The 15,660-nt window shown below is 40.8% G+C and overlaps 1 protein-coding gene across 1 annotated transcript in view; it reads left to right on the top strand.

The window, feature by feature from the left end:
* The window catches only part of Atxn10 (ataxin 10), a 155,482-nt gene that overhangs the window by 53,959 nt on the left and 85,863 nt on the right, over positions 1 to 15,660 (top strand). Inside the window, exons 7-9 of the mRNA XM_008844688.3 lie at positions 1,652 to 1,817; positions 10,540 to 10,648; positions 12,669 to 12,838. Coding sequence (XP_008842910.1) covers positions 1,652 to 1,817; positions 10,540 to 10,648; positions 12,669 to 12,838 — 445 coding nt within the window. The remainder of the gene's footprint in view (positions 1 to 1,651; positions 1,818 to 10,539; positions 10,649 to 12,668; positions 12,839 to 15,660) is intronic.

Here is a 15,660-nt window from a genome sequence, read left to right as displayed (position 1 = left end):
CAAGGACTCCCATATGACCTCATCCAACGATAAATAGGAATGTTTTCAGAGGAGATAGTTGGGCCACACTGAGTGGGTGGCCCCTTATCTCACATTGCTGGACAGTCATCCTGCTTTGGTGAGAGTGGGAAGCCCAGCATTATGGTCTGAAAACACTGCATTATAATTTCTTCTTTTGGCAGTATTGGGGCTAGAATCCAGGGCCTTGCACATGCTATGCAAGCTTTCTACTACTGAGGTAGCATCCCCAGTGCCTTAGTTTCTTTTCCTGTTGCTGTGGTAAAACAGCCTGACAAAAGCAGCTTAGGGGGGAAAGTGTTTATTTACTTCAGTTCGCAGTTCAAGGATGCAGTCCATCATGGCAGGAAGGTCAAGGCAGGAGCTTGTATCAGCTGATCATATGCATCCACAGTCAGGAAGCAGGGAGCAATGAACGCTTGTGCTTAGCTAGCTTTGTCCTGTTTTATACAGTTCACTTTTAGTGTGGGTCTCTCCTTGTCATTTAACCTAATGAACATAATTTCTCCCAGGTGTGCCCAGAAGATAAGTAGTCCATCACGGGTGTGCTAAAGGCTTGTCTTCTGTATAATTCCAGGTTCTGCCAACTTTATAGTACTAACTATCATACCCCACCTACCCCATTTACATTTTGAAGATGATGTATGTTTATGCAGAAGCAAAAAATGCTCTAGTACTATGCTCAAGGAAAGGGATTGTTTTCTTGTTTAGTTTGCATTAATAATTGCTATAAAAGGTCTTTTTTGTTTCGTTTTGGTTTTTGAGACAGGTTCTTATTATGTAGCTCTAGCTGGCCTAGAACTCAGTCTGTAGACCAGGCTGGCCTTGAGCTCAGATCTGCCTGTCTTAGTCTCTGGCATGGCCTACCACGCCTAGCAGGAGTTTGGAAAGTTGTTAAAGTCTGTTTTTTCTAGACCGATATTCTTTCCCATCATTTGGATACAAGGTAGAAAGCATTTTCAGTAACTATATTTCTCACTGGAAGTAGTTAGTTAGCTTAAGTCCTGGCTTCACTTCTCAGTAGCTGTGTGACACCAGGTATACACTAGATGTGCATTAAGGTCTGCATATCTTTGTGGGTCTTTCTGTTTTGTTTTTTGGGTCTCTTGTAGTCCAGCCTGGCCTTAAACTCTTTGATCCTCCTGCTTTTACCTCTCAAGTGTTGAGATTACAGATATGTCTCACCAAGTCTAGGTAGACATCTTTAATATAAAATTAATAATATTACCTGCCCTGTGGAGGTTTGTGAATATTAAATAAGATAATGTATGTAAAATGCTCATCTTCGGTTTAAGTAGTGGATAAATGTTTGCCCACTTATCTTTGCTGTTCTATTAGAACGTATTCATAAAACTTAAATTGATAATCCTTTTTGAAATGTTGAATTATTCCAGTGTTACAAAACAATGGATATTAAAAATGTATTAGATAGTTCTTGCTGCAGAAAAATCACATTATAAAAACCAAGAAATTAAATACAGGTAATTGATGATTATCCTTAGAATGTTCTTCTTAGCTAGACATTAAAATAAGGTAAAAAATTTAAATAAAAATATTCCCTTAAAAATTTCCCCATGTTATTCCTAGTGCTGCACTGAGCATCATCTACTCACGCAGGACTCTTGTTTTACAGGGTCACGTTGTTAGACATTATGATAGCCAAGATCGTGGGTGATGAGCAACTGTCAAAGGATGACATCGCAATACTTCTGCGCCATGCCGAGTTGATCGCAAGCTCTTTTGTGGATCAGTGTAGGAATGTGCTAAAGTTGATCTCAGAGCCTCACACCGAGGATCAGGTAAGGAGACAGATCTCATAGACCTAGAGGAGGGAGAACGGGCAGGTTTTCTCGTTCAAATCCTCTGTGGGTTTCTTTCTCAAAATGTTAAAAGATTTTACCCTCCCCTACTTTGTTTTTGGCATGGCCTCCCTGCTACAGCCATACCACCCTGATACCGCCTGTTCTCAGAAGCTAAGCAGGATTGGGCCTGGTTAGTACTTGGATGGGACACATGGTCTCCCTAGTCCCAGCCCACCTGAAACTCACTATGTAGACCAGGCTGACCTTGATCTCACAGAGATCTGCCTGCCTCTGTTTCCCGAGAACTGGGATTAAAAGTGCGTACTACTACACCTGGCGTTATTTCTACCTTTATAGATAAGTGTGTGTGTGTGTGTGTGTGTGTGTGTGTATGTGTGTGTGTGTGACTGTATGTGTGTGTGTGTGTGTGTGTGTGTGTGTGTGTATGTTGTATGAATGTATCCTACATGTGTGGCAGTGTCCATGGAGGTCAGAAGAGGCTGTCAGATCCCCTGGATCTGTTATAGGCAGTTGTGGGCCAGCTGATGTGGGTGCTAGGAACCTTTGGAAGAGTAGGAAGTGCTCTTAATCACTGAGCCATCTCTCTTAAAAGGTTTTAAGATACTCTATATATTAGAGAACTTAGAAATTATAGAGAAGTGGAAACAGTGCCCTTGTTTCTTCCATTCCCTATTAATGGCTTGAGAAAGAATTCTGGTTAGTATGTTTAGACATATATACAGAAAGATACGGACACCGCTGTGTCAGAGTAGAGGTACTATGTGCCATCCATCTACTTGTTGGTTTCATTGTTTTTCTGAATGTAGGTATCATGAGAGCAGAAGTTGGGCCATGATCATAGCACTGTACACATAGTAGGCATTCAGAAATACCCTCCGAATGAGTAATGGATGTGATGTTGTAAATGCGTTTTAAAAAAATGCCAGTACAGCATTCAAGTGCAGAATGTTCCACACTTCCTTTGGCCAACTCCCTGAATTAGACATGCAGCTTGTTCTGTCCATCATAGGTGGTGCTGTAGTATGTGTTCATAGCTGTGTCTTCACAGATTTCCACAGTCACTGTCTTAGTTTTGTTTCTAGTTACTGTGCCTGACAAAAGTAACTTAGGAGAGAAAGGTTTATTTCAGGTCACAGTTCCAGGTTACAGTCAGAGTGGCAGACACTTAAAGGAGCTGATCACAATTAGGAACAGGCAACAAGAATGTTTGCATGTATGTGCTTAGCCTCATTTCTCCACTCTTAGAAGTTCAGGTTCTCTGCTCCAGGATTGGTCCTGCCAGCAATTAAAAGGGATGTTCTTCCATCAATTAATTTAATTTAAATAGTCCCCCACAGACATGGCCACAGGCCAACTTGATCAAGACAAGCCTTCATTAACTCTCTTCCCAGGTGATTCTAGACCACATAAGAAAGGTAGCCACGGGCTGGAGAGATGGCTCAGCGGTTAAGAGCACTGACTGCTCTTGCAGAGGACCCAGGTTCGATTCCCAGAACCCACATGGCGGCTACAAACCGTCCTTGACTCCAGTTCCAGGGGACTCCGTCACCCTCTTCTGACCTCCGCAGCACTGCACAATATAGGTGCACTCACATACATGCAGGCAATACATTCATACACATAAAATTTAAATATATATATATATATGAAAGGTAGTTAAACAAGCCAGAGAAACAAGCCAATAAGCAGTGCTCCTTAGCTGTCTCTGCTTCAGTTCCTGCCTTGACTTCTCTCAATGATGGACTGTGACCCGCAAGTCAAATATACCCTTTCCTCCCTCAAGTTGGCTTTGGTCAGAGTATTTTATCACAGCAACAAAATAAAGGCAGAAGAGGCGGGAGGGGGAAGAGGAATACGTGCAAACAGAAGTTTTCAAGTGAGGAGATAGGAACAGAATTACTGCCAACTCGCTACTCTGAACAATGTAGGGTAACCCAGAGGAGAATCTAAGGTAGCTAACCAGAAGGGGTAGGGTTGGGGACTCCTATCCTTTCTAAAAGACAACTCAGAAATGTGTACTAAAGCTTTAAAAGTCCTTTACACCCAGCAATTTCACTCCTAAGATGACATCCTAGGATAGAGACTGTACTGGTTAGCTTTAATGTTAACTTGATACAACCTAGAATCACCTGGGAAGAGAGTTAATGAAGGCTTGTCTTGATCAAGTTGGCCTGTGGCCATGTCTGTGGGGGACTATTTAAATTAAATTAATTGATGGAAGAACATCCCTTTTAATTGCTGGCAGGACCAATCCTGGAGCAGAGAACCTGAACTTCTAAGAGTGGAGAAATGAGGCTAAGCACATACATGCAAACATTCTTGTTGCCTGTTCCTAATTGTGATCAGCTCCTTTAAGTGTCTGCCACTCTGACTGTAACCTGGAACTGTGACCTGAAATAAACCTTTCTCTCCTAAGTTACTTTTGTCAGGCACAGTAACTAGAAACAAAACTAAGACAGTGACTGTGGAAATCTGTGAAGACACAGCTATGAACACATACTACAGCACCACCTATGATGGACAGAACAAGCTGCATGTCTAATTCAGGGAGTTGGCCAAAGGAAGTGTGGAACATTCTGCATTTAGCAATTAAGAAAATGCCCCGCAGACATGGGCACAGGTCAGTTTGATAGAAGCAGTTCCTCAGTTAACATTTCTGCTTCCTAGGTTTGTCTAGGTTTTCATGACGAAAACTAGCCCACCTTCTGAGTTAAAGTCAGAATTGTTCTCTCTCTTGGAAACTCATCAGCAAAATAAAACATCTCTGGAACAGCAGCAAAGACGACTCCAAAGGTACCATGTGAAGGCAGATGGACTGACTAGAGCTAGGTCAAGGCTCCACTGCTGTGAGATTTAGTACCAGGATTAGATTTCTTGGTAATGACAGGGAGCATATCACATGTTGTCTGGGGCTGAAGTCACAGAGGAGATTAATTTCAGGGGGCACATAAGAGAACTTTCTGGGTGATAGAAATGTTGTACATGGGGGCTGGAGAGATGGCTCAGCGGTTAAGAACACTGACTGTTCTTGCAGAAGACTGGGTTCGAATCCCAGCACCCACATGGCAGCTAACAACTGTCCGTAACTCCAGTTGCTGGGGATCCGATGGCCTCTTCTGTCCTCTATGGGCATTACACAGCATGGGTGCAGTTACCTACATGCAGGCAATACACACATATACATAAAATAAAAATAATAAATAAAAAAAATAAAAAGAAATGTTGTACATGAGACGCATACTTTGGCACACTATTTTGTGCTCTTACCGGGTGTGTTTTAGTGCATACAAATTATACCTGAATGGAGTTGATTTTAAGTACATTTTTATTTTTTATTTATTTATTTTTTTCCGGTCTTTTTGAGACAGGGTCTCCCTGTAGCCCCTGCTATCCTGGAACTCATTATGTAGACCAGGCTGGCCTTGAACTCACAGAGATCTGCCTGCCTCTGCCTCCCAAGTGCTGGGACCACAGGCATGGGCCACCACTCCTGGCTTAAAAGGTGTTTTTAAAATTTCATTACTGCCAGGCGTGGTTGGCGCACGCCTTTAATCCTAGCGCTTGGGAGGCAGAGGCAGGCAGATCTCTGTGAGTTCAAGGCCAGCCTGGTCTACATAATAAGTTCAAGGACAGCTGGGGCTACATGGAGACTCTGTCTCAAAAAGACCAAAAAAAAAAAAAAAATTCATTACAATTACTTTTTATGATTTTGCATGTCCTGCCTGCATGTATGTAAGTGCACCTGTGTCATGTAAAGCCCATGGAAACCAGAAGAGGGAGTTGGATACCCTGGAACTGGAAATATGAATGGTTGTTGACTGCCATGTGGATGCTGGGAACAAAACTAAGGTTCTCTGCAAGAACAGCCAATGCTCTTAGTACGGAGCCATCTTTCCAACCCCTTAAATGCATTTTTAGAAAAGACTGTAGATATTTATACCCTGACAAGAGTGATCAAGAAGGGAGTGGTTGATGCTAGAACACTGTTGGCAGTAGCTTGAGACAAGGCAGGAGCGACTGGACTCCAGAGTGGACATTCCGGGAGAGCCAGAGAATAGATTGTGAGCTTCATGTGTGCTGGGGAGTGTTAAGTGGTCCTGGGAATTTTTAGATGGTTGGCATGGAGCTAGAGTTGCTTTTATTTCCAGCAGGTGGATCAGTGAGCTGTGCTTTGGAAATTTCTAGGAAACAGTAGAAAATGAAGTTTGTTAAATGATTGCTTTAAACATTTCATAAGAGACTTTTAAAGTGATTTTAGGATTATAGCACAACATTACTTGCTATAATTTTGTGTGTTGAGGGGGGTGTGGGTGGGTGGTGGTGTTGCCATTGGCATGTATGTGGAAGCCAGAACAGGCCAGCGGGAATCTTACTCTATCACTCTCCGCCTTGAGACAGGGCCTTTTTACAAAATCTTTTGATGAATTTATTTTTTATGTGTGTAAGTGTTTTGCCTGCATGTGTGTAAGTGCACCACATACATGCATTGCCAGAAGAGGGTGTCACCTGAGTTACAGCTGTCATATGGACTCTGGAACCGAATCCAAGTCCTTGCAGGAGCTGCTAGTGTGCTGTCTGCCCCTAGTGCTTTGGTAGCTTTCACATACAGTTTCTTACATGGGTGCTAGAGATTAAAACTCAGGTCCTTCTGCTTGCAGAGTAAGCACTTTGACACACTAAGTCCACATCTCCAGCCTCGTTTTAGACAGGGTCTCCCTGTAGCACCAGCTGGCCTAGAACTCACTATGTAGACCAGGCTGGCCTTGAACTCACAGAGATCCGCCTGCCTCTGCCTCCCGAGTGCTGGGACTAAAGGCATGTGCCACCACACCCGGCCCAGCCTCCTTTTTATATAGGAAAATTCATGCTTTTCCTTTAGTTGTTCGGTAAGGTAGGAAGAAATATACTAACGTACAGATCTTATACTAATGTAATATTATACTTTAAGAAAGAAATGGGGGAAAACACTATGGCAGGCTTAAAGAACACCTTGTCAGTATTCCAGTATACCGTGCTCCCAACTCATGTGCTTACTGGCTAATGCCAACTTCCGAGAGTCCGTTATTCATATCTAGAAATGTGTGGGCTGGCTGCTACGTGGTTGGTGGCTCAGAATTGCCTATTATGAAAAAATTTCCACATGAAAATCAGTGAGTGTTGCATATCAGGGCACTCCCAGGGATTTGTCTGTTCTGCCTCCTAATGCCGGGAATACATGCCACCACAGCTGGCCTTTTTATAAGTTCTGGAGACAAAACTCAGTTTCTGAAGCTTTTGTGGTAAGCATTTTATTGAATGACTTATCTTTACAACCCCATCATTACTCTGAATTTTTTTTAAGGAAGATTTTATTTAATTTTATGTGTATAAGTGTTTTTCTTACATGTATGTAAGAGTACCATTTGTGTACCTGGTACTCATAGAGACCAGAAGAAGGCATGGCTCCCTTGGAACTGGAGTTTCGATAGGTGATCGCTACTGTGTGGGTGCTGGGAACTGAACCCGGGTCTTCTGGAAGAGCAGTAAGTGCTCTTAACTGCTGTGCCCTCTCTCAAGTCCCTACTCTTAGTTTTTAAGAGAGTAATTAAAATTTTCTTTTCTTTTTAATTGTGTATATATGTGTGTGGGTAAGTCCAGATACCTGTGGAGGCTAGATGTTTAGGATCCCTCTGGAGCTGGAGTCACAAGTATTTGTGTGCTGCCCATGTGGGTGCTAGGAACTGAACTTGGGTTCTCTGCAAGAGCAGTGAGCACTTTTGTCTGCTGAGCCCTCTCTCCAGCCCATAAGAGAGTAATTTTTTATTTTACTTTCTTTTATTTTTTTTTTTTGGTCTTTTTGAGACAGGGTCTCCCTGTAGCCCCAGCTGTCCTGGAACTCACTATGTAGAGTAATTTTAAGAGATATACCAGGACAGTGTTGACTTTGTTAATAAAAGAAAGACTAAATTTGGGAATATGTTAGGTGGGATTAGATTAATTTCCTTTTCAACTAATATCATAGACTCTAGGAGCTGCAAAGGAGCTTTTTGATAATCCCTTGTACCGCCTGTGCACCCCCCCCCCGTTTTATTTTTGCCTTTATCTCATGGAAAATCTCACATTGACTGAGAAGAAAGTACACTGAAACTTGCTGTTGCTGTGTCATAGACAGCCCACCATTCTTCTGCCATTGTCCTGGACTGAAACAACATATTTCACCTGTCACAAGTCTTAGACACAAGTACAATGCAGTTACCACACATGACAAATTAATAATACAATTTGGTGGCAAACAGCATGAAGTTATTTCCCATTGTCTAATGTTTTTCAAGTTTATTTTGATGAATCAGGATATGAATAAGGGCATTCTTTATAATTAACTGAGAATTTTCACTGTCCTTTACTATTTAGGCTTCCTTTTTCTTTTTCCTGTTTTTATTTTATTTTTTTGGTCTTCTTTACCAGTTGAAGAAAGTGGGTGGTTTTTCCTGTGTCATTTTCCACTGGGGATTTTGGTGAGCATGTCTCCTTGGTGGCAGCTAGCATATATTGTTTTTGCCTGGCAGAGGCATGTTTAGCTTCAGGTTGGGTTTTAGTTTTTGTTTTGCAGTAATGCTTGTTGATGAGGGTGCTTTCTTCAAGGAGCACATACTGCTTAGCTGTCTTTCTCTCTGTGCTGTTGTGGTCTTTAACATTTCCTTAGATATGTTAATTATTGAGGGTTGCAAAGTGGTGGCTTGATTTTATGTGTGTATTTTTGATTGTGGAGACATAGTCCTGCAGTATTGCCTAGGCTTGGTTTTCAACCCTTGATCCCCCTGCCTCATCTCCCAAGTGCTAGGATTAGAGGTGAGCACTCTGCTGTAAAGTGGTAGTGCTTTGGCTCAAACAGTCACTTTTCATTTATTATCAGGAATACTTCATAAGGAGAAACTTCCCCCCTCGTCAGCTGTTAGGTTATGCAAGGTGCATTTTTATTGAGAAAGGCAGGATAACTGAGTTTTACCTTAGTTAACAATAGTCAGAGTAACAGTTTGCCCTTTGCCATCGTCTGAAGGTGACCAAGGAGCACCTTTACTTGTCATTTTGGTCTTAGCTTTAAAAGTACTTGATGTGTTGGAGTTGTAATTCCTCTGAATGTCCCGATGTACCATTGCTGGCCAATGCACACTTGTTCAAATGGTTTCTCATTCCTTCTACATGGCCCTCACAGTCTTTTGGAATAGATATTCACCATCCTATTGTGCATGCTCTTCCCTGTGCCTAGTTAGCATGCCAGTTCTTCAGCACACATGTTTTCTAGAGATGACAGTCTGGGCAGTCACCCTCTGAACTGAAGAGAACGCCAAGGTGCTTCTGAGTTAATGGGTTTGCCCATTACTAACTTCATGTTAGTTAGTGGGTTTGCCCACGGTACTAACTTCATGTTAGTTAATGGGTTTGCCCATTACTAACTTCATGTTAGTTAGTGGGTTTGCCCACGGTACTAACTTCATGTTAGTTAATGGGTTTGCCCACAGTACTAACTTCATGTTTCAATCTATGTAATTAATTCCCACCCAATTCCATAATTAGGAAGCAAAAGCTGTGAAATAAAATTTTAAAAATCCAAGACAATCAGATTTGTTATTTCTTGTTATTTTAAAACTTTTAGAATGCTATATTCAAGTATTATCTTAAAATTTTCTAAGGAACAGCATTAGCATTATCATAAAAAGCAGTATATCTTTATTTTGAAGAATGTTATCTCTCTGATCTAAATTTATAGGCCCTACTATATTTTGTCAAATAATATATACTTGAAAAGCGTGGTTTAAAATCTGCAAAAAATTATATCTTTGAAGTATATTTTGAATAATAAAATAGTATACAGTTGGTACTTGGTAGTTTCTTGACTGGGCTGCCTGTTTCATGTAAATTATTAGTTGCTGAGTGAACTAAAATTTTCAAATAATACTATCTTTTTCAGCCTACAAGATGCTACATATAGTTTTATATTTACTCAGAAATAATGCAAGTTCTTAAAGCTAGTGTTTTTTTTTTCTTTAATTTTTCTTTATTTTTATTTTATGTGAATGTATGTATTGCCTGCATGTAGGTAAGTGCACCCGCAGAGGTCAGAAGAGGCTGTCGGATCCCCTGGGACTGGAGTTATGGACAGTTGTTAGCTGCCATGTGGGTGCTGGGATTCGAACCCGGGTCTTCTGCAAGAACAGTCTGTGTTCTTAACCTCTGAGCCATCTCTCCAGTCCCAAAGCTAGTGTTTTTTAACCACAGGACTTTATAAGATTCTTGTGGACAAGAAATTAATATATTTCATGAAATATTTGAATCTTTAAAGTGAAACTTGCATACCGAGAATATTTTAAAAAGAAAGTATTTGCATCAATGATACATGTAGCTTGTAATTTTGAATATTTATCTTGCTGTTGGGTTTTTTTTTTGTTTGTTTGAAAAAGACCTTTTCTGACTCTGCTCTAGACATAATAATAATGCATAATCTTGCTTTCTTGATGGCAGATGTCTACAGTTAGTGAAAATTATTATTCAAGAACATTTTAAATACTTCTGTTTTGTTCTGTCTACTTTTGTTTCTCGGAAGCTGTGTCATAAGCACTGACTTAATATGTGTTACACTGTTTCATTCTCTCATAGCTACTTAGCAGCCAGCTCACTTAAACCCTGATTCTTAGCAAGGAGGTTTCCTTGTCTTTTCCAGGAAGCATTGGCCACAATTCGGCTTCTGGACGTCCTGTGTGAGATGACAGCCAACACTGAGCTGCTTGGCTACCTGCAGGTTTTTCCTGGCCTGCTGGAACGAGTCATTGGTGAGTGACATAGCACATACGACATTTTCAGTTACGATATTATTGACATACTCTTTAATCCAAACACAAATGCTTAAGTTTCAGTGTTTTTACCTGAGATTCTTCTAATTTTTTTCTTGAATGGAATTATGGTGTTATGGTAACAGCTCAGGCTGCTCAAGCTGAGGCCATATTATTATTACTATTATTATTATTTTTTTTTGTGGGGGGTCTTTTTGAGCCTCAGTAGCCCCAGCTGGCCTGGAAATTACTATGTAGACTAAGCTGGCTTCCATCTTACAGAGATCTGCCTGTCTTTGCTTCTGAAGTGCTGGGATTAGGGGCGTTCACCACCACACCTGACTTCAGAGCACACTATTATTCTGCCCTTCTGTGGAGTCAGTGTTGTGACTTAATCAGACTTGTTTGGAAATGTGTGCAGTGGATGTCTCACCAAGAGCACTTTTGATGACGCTGACGATGCGGTGATCAAAAGATTACTATAGCGTTGTTGTAAAGTTTGCTAGTAAAGTTTTCCCAGTTAATACTTCTGAGTGCAAAGGATAGTGTTTTACTCACATTGTACATTCTAACCTTGCAAGAGTCCTTATTAATCAGAAAACTGTTATTTGAAGCATTACTATCTTTACTAGAAAGCTGTCTGTAAAATGATGCCAGCAGAGCCTTCCTTGCCTTAGCTTTTGTTTGTCACTCTTTAGTATTTTTTCCTTTAAAAAAGATTATACATTTCTGGACGTCAGTGCACTAAGAAAGGCGACTGTGTATCTACAAGTATGTCGAGCTAGCTGTGGTCTCTAGAAGGCACTTAGGATCCATCTCAGAGTTCTGTTTTGAGTGCAGTACTTTTCATGATAGTCAAAATGTTATCCCCACATTGGGAAATCGTTATGAGGCAGGGGCAGATGTGGGTTGTATTCCAGCTCTGCCAAGTTACTAACTTCTGAAACTGATTTCTTCATATAAAATTGGGAATATGATGTCTGCATTTAATAGGTTTGCTCAGAGGTTCCATATTATATAAAAATAATATGGAAACATGTAACTTATTGTCTGTTTTCATAGGCTACCTGGAGGTATTCATAGACTATAACTGACTTAGTTAACCTGTACTATTATGGTAAAACACTGACTCAAACCAACTGGGGAAGGAAAGGGTTTACTTGGCCTACTTATCTCCCAACCATTGCCCATCATTGAAGGAATCCAAGGCAGGAACCTGGAGGGAGGAAGGAACATGGGGTCAGGAGCTGAAGTAGAGACCATGGAGGAACACTGCTTACTGTCTTTCTCCTCTGGCCTGTGTTCAGCCTGCTTGCTACACGACCCAGGACTACTTGCCCAGGGATGGCACGTGGTCAGGGCCTCCCTCCCATATCAACCAGCAATCAAGAAAATGTCTTCTAGACATGCCCACAGGCCAGTTCAGTGGAGGAAATTCCTTAGTTGAGGTTCCCTCTTCTCAGGTGTGTCAAGTTGATAACTAAAGCTGTCCAGCACAATAACATTATTTCTTATGATTGTAGTTAATGTTGATCCATGGCTGTCTCTGATTATTTGGCCAATGAGAAAATTAAAGCTTTCTTGGTTATAAAAACCCATTGTGATTGACACTTAACTGACTAGCTATCTGATTAGTTCTTGCATAAAGAAATTGGAATTGAAAGCATTTTGTAAGAAAACGTTGGAAAATTTTAGTTAACTTTTTTGTGGGTAGATAGATAGTTCAAGTGAGGGTAATCATTATGGTCTGTACCCCCCCAAATTGGGGTTTAAAAAATAGAAAGCAAAAGAGCTATGTAGCTATTATTATTACTGTTGTCTTTCTGGTGTTATTGAGAATTGAATTGCAGACCTGTGCATTCAAGGCAAGTACTCCTGAGCTGCACCCTGTGCTTCAATCACTATTGAAAGAAAGCTTTACATAGTTTCCTATTTCAGTAAATTGGATATGTTTATAGACACTTATAACAGATACCATGCTATTTTCTTATGGAAAACGAAGTCTGCTCTTTTGCTCTAGATGTTTTGCGAGTGATTCATGTGATTGGAAAAGACACTACAAACATCTTCAGTCCCTCTGGGTGCCTAAAAGCAGATGGTGACGTCTCACATATGACTGAGGGGTTTAAATCTCATCTCATTCGTCTGATTGGAAATCTGTGTTACAAGAACAAAGAAAACCAAGACAAAGTAAGAGCACGTCTTAGTCAGTACTTATAATATGACTTTGTTTACAATGCACCATTTAGAATTTAGCATCTATTCACTTTCTTTGGAGTGAAATCTTATGTGGGTGCTTAGAAGTTGTAAAAGGATATCTATGTATTAGTATGTAACAAAATATTACATCTTTTTTTTATTTTTTACAAATAAACTGTCATTTTTTTTTTACTTATTTAAAAATGTTTTCGTTCTTTATTTTTATTTTCCGTGTATGAGTATTTTTCCTACTTGAATATAGGTGCACCATATGCATGCAGTGCCCACAAAGGCCAGAAGAGGGTGTTGGATCCCCTGGAATTGGAGTACAGATGGTTGTTAGCCATCATGTGGGTGCTGGGAACCAAACCCTGGTCTTCTGCAAGAGCAGCCAGCGCTCTTAACCACTGAGCCATCTCTCTTGCCCCTTTTTAAAATTTACTATTTTTGTGTGTGGGTAGGGGTGGGGCTTATAGGATATAGGCACGTGCTGGCTGTAGCATGTGGGACTGGTTCTCTTTGTCCACTATTCATTCCAGGCATGGAAATTAGGTTGTCAGGCTTGTGCAACAAGTGCTTTTTATCTATAGTGAGAGCAATCTCACTACCCAATATGTCATATTTGTTTGCTTTAGGTTCTCTCTTTTTGTAGTTTTGCATTGGCTTTTTCTTGAACATGTTTGAACCATTCTCTTTTCTTAGAATTCGTCAATATTTTCACTATATTTGTCTGGTCTACTTATTTAAGCACCGTGTTAAGATGTAGATAATAGTAAAAAACAACAAAACCAAGCCAGTTGTGGTAGGCCAGTCTCTGTGATTTCAAGGCCAGTGTGGTCTGTATACCTAGTTCCAGGCCTCCAGGGCTGTACAGAGAGACCCTATCTCGTAAAAAAAAAATCAACCAAACAAAAAAATCCCAAATCAAACAATTTTTAAAAATTGCTATTCCTAAGACAGTTCAGAAACATTAAGCTGGACATGGTGATACACTGTCTGCTCTATGGAGGCATAAGCAGGAGGATCACCACTTTAAGGCTAGCCCAGGCTACATAGCGAGACCCCATCTCAACAAAACAAAACACTAGTTATTACTGTAAGAAAAATCCTTACTCTGTCTGTCTTACCCTAAGTCTTTTTCTTGAAGATGTTCTGAATGGGTGTGTTTAATTTTCCAAAAACTCAGGAAGCTGCCTGAACAGCTCTCTTGTGATGAGTAGTGAGTAGTGAGCCGTTGATGATATAAGCTAGATAACAGAGTTGCATGGAGGTTTGGATCACATGCTTCGCACTGAACTGTTGTTACTTTGTCTTACTGGAGTTTTATTTTGGGTTGTGCTTATTTAAATATTTGATGTGGCAGATTATACTTTCTAAGGCACCTGTAAAAATTCATTTTACTTTACATATATTGCTGAATATCATTTTACCATACCCCCATCTAGGTGTCTATTTCTCTACCTCCTTGAATCTGTCTGCTTTGAACAATAAAAATAAAATGTGATGGGAATAGAGCCGGGCATGGTGGCACATGCCTTTAATCCCAGCACTCCAGAGGCAGAGGCAGACAGATCTCTATGAGGTCGAGGCCAGCCTGGTCTACACAGTGAGTTCCAGGCCAGCTGGGGCTACAGGGAGACCCTGTCTCAAAAAGACCAAAAAAAATAAAAAATAAAAAATATTGTGATGGGAATGAGCCTGTACCATTTTTGGTATAGTTCTTCATTGGTCTTCTTAGAAGCTGGTCACTGTGGAGGAAGTGCTGATCCCTGAGGTTAACCTGTTGTGTCTTGGTGAGGCCATGTGGAGAAACCCTGGAAGATGAGATGCAAAGAGGAGAGGTCATGGAGTGTTGAGGTACCAGACACAGGTGCACGAAACCATGTTGGAAGCAGGTGCAGCCCTGGTTCTTGCCTGATGATGATCTAGGCAAAGCCTTTTAAATCATATATCCGAGCACTGTGAGCAAAAGGGAAAGGTTAGGAAAAACTTTTGTTTGCTTTCTAGTAATAACATAGGAACTTGATTGTTAAACTGTGGACAAAGGACTGTTTTGTGGAAAGGGTCAGATTTGGCACAAAGAGATAGATTCTAGAGCAAAATTGATACTTAGAAGAAGGGAATGGGACAAAAATGTGACATATAGAAAATCTACAGTCAAGGCTAGAGATCTAGGTCAGTGGTTAAAGAGCATTGGCTGCTCTTTCTGAGGTCCTGGGTTCCTAGCACCCACATGACTGTTAAGAACTGTCTGTAACTCCAGTTCCAGGGGATTTGATGCCCTCTTCTTACCTCCATGGGCATTGCATGGACACAGGTGCATTGACATATATACAGGCAATATAGTCATACACATAAAATTAATAAAATACTAAAAGAAAAAAAAGAAAATCTGTAGTCTTTTCTAGTTTGAAGAAAAAAACTCAAGGAACAAGGCAAAATGGCTCAGTGGGTAAAAGCGTTTGCTACTTGATGATGACCTGAGTTCAGCACTTGGGACCCATGTGGTAGAAGGAGAGCACTGACTCCCGCAAGTTGTCCTTTGATATCCACACAAGTCCCGTGACATTTATGCTTATGTGCCTGCACACACGTGTGCATGCATGTGCATGAACATAGACATACTTTAAATGCATTTTTAAAAAAATCAAAGAACAGGGGCTGGAGAGATGGCTCAATGGTTACGAACACTGACTGTTCTTGCAGAAGACCCAGGTTTGAATCCCAGCACCCACATGACAACTAACAACTGTCCATAACTCCAGTCCCAGGGTATCCGACAGCCTCTTCTGACCTCTGCGGGCATTGCACAA

Source organism: Nannospalax galili, unplaced genomic scaffold (assembly GCF_000622305.1).
Source record: "Nannospalax galili isolate Female #2095 unplaced genomic scaffold, S.galili_v1.0 scaffold180, whole genome shotgun sequence".
NCBI lineage: Eukaryota > Metazoa > Chordata > Mammalia > Rodentia > Spalacidae > Nannospalax > Nannospalax galili.
The sequence above is the reverse complement of the archived record's forward strand: the minus strand, read 5'-3'. Positions and strand labels throughout refer to the sequence as shown.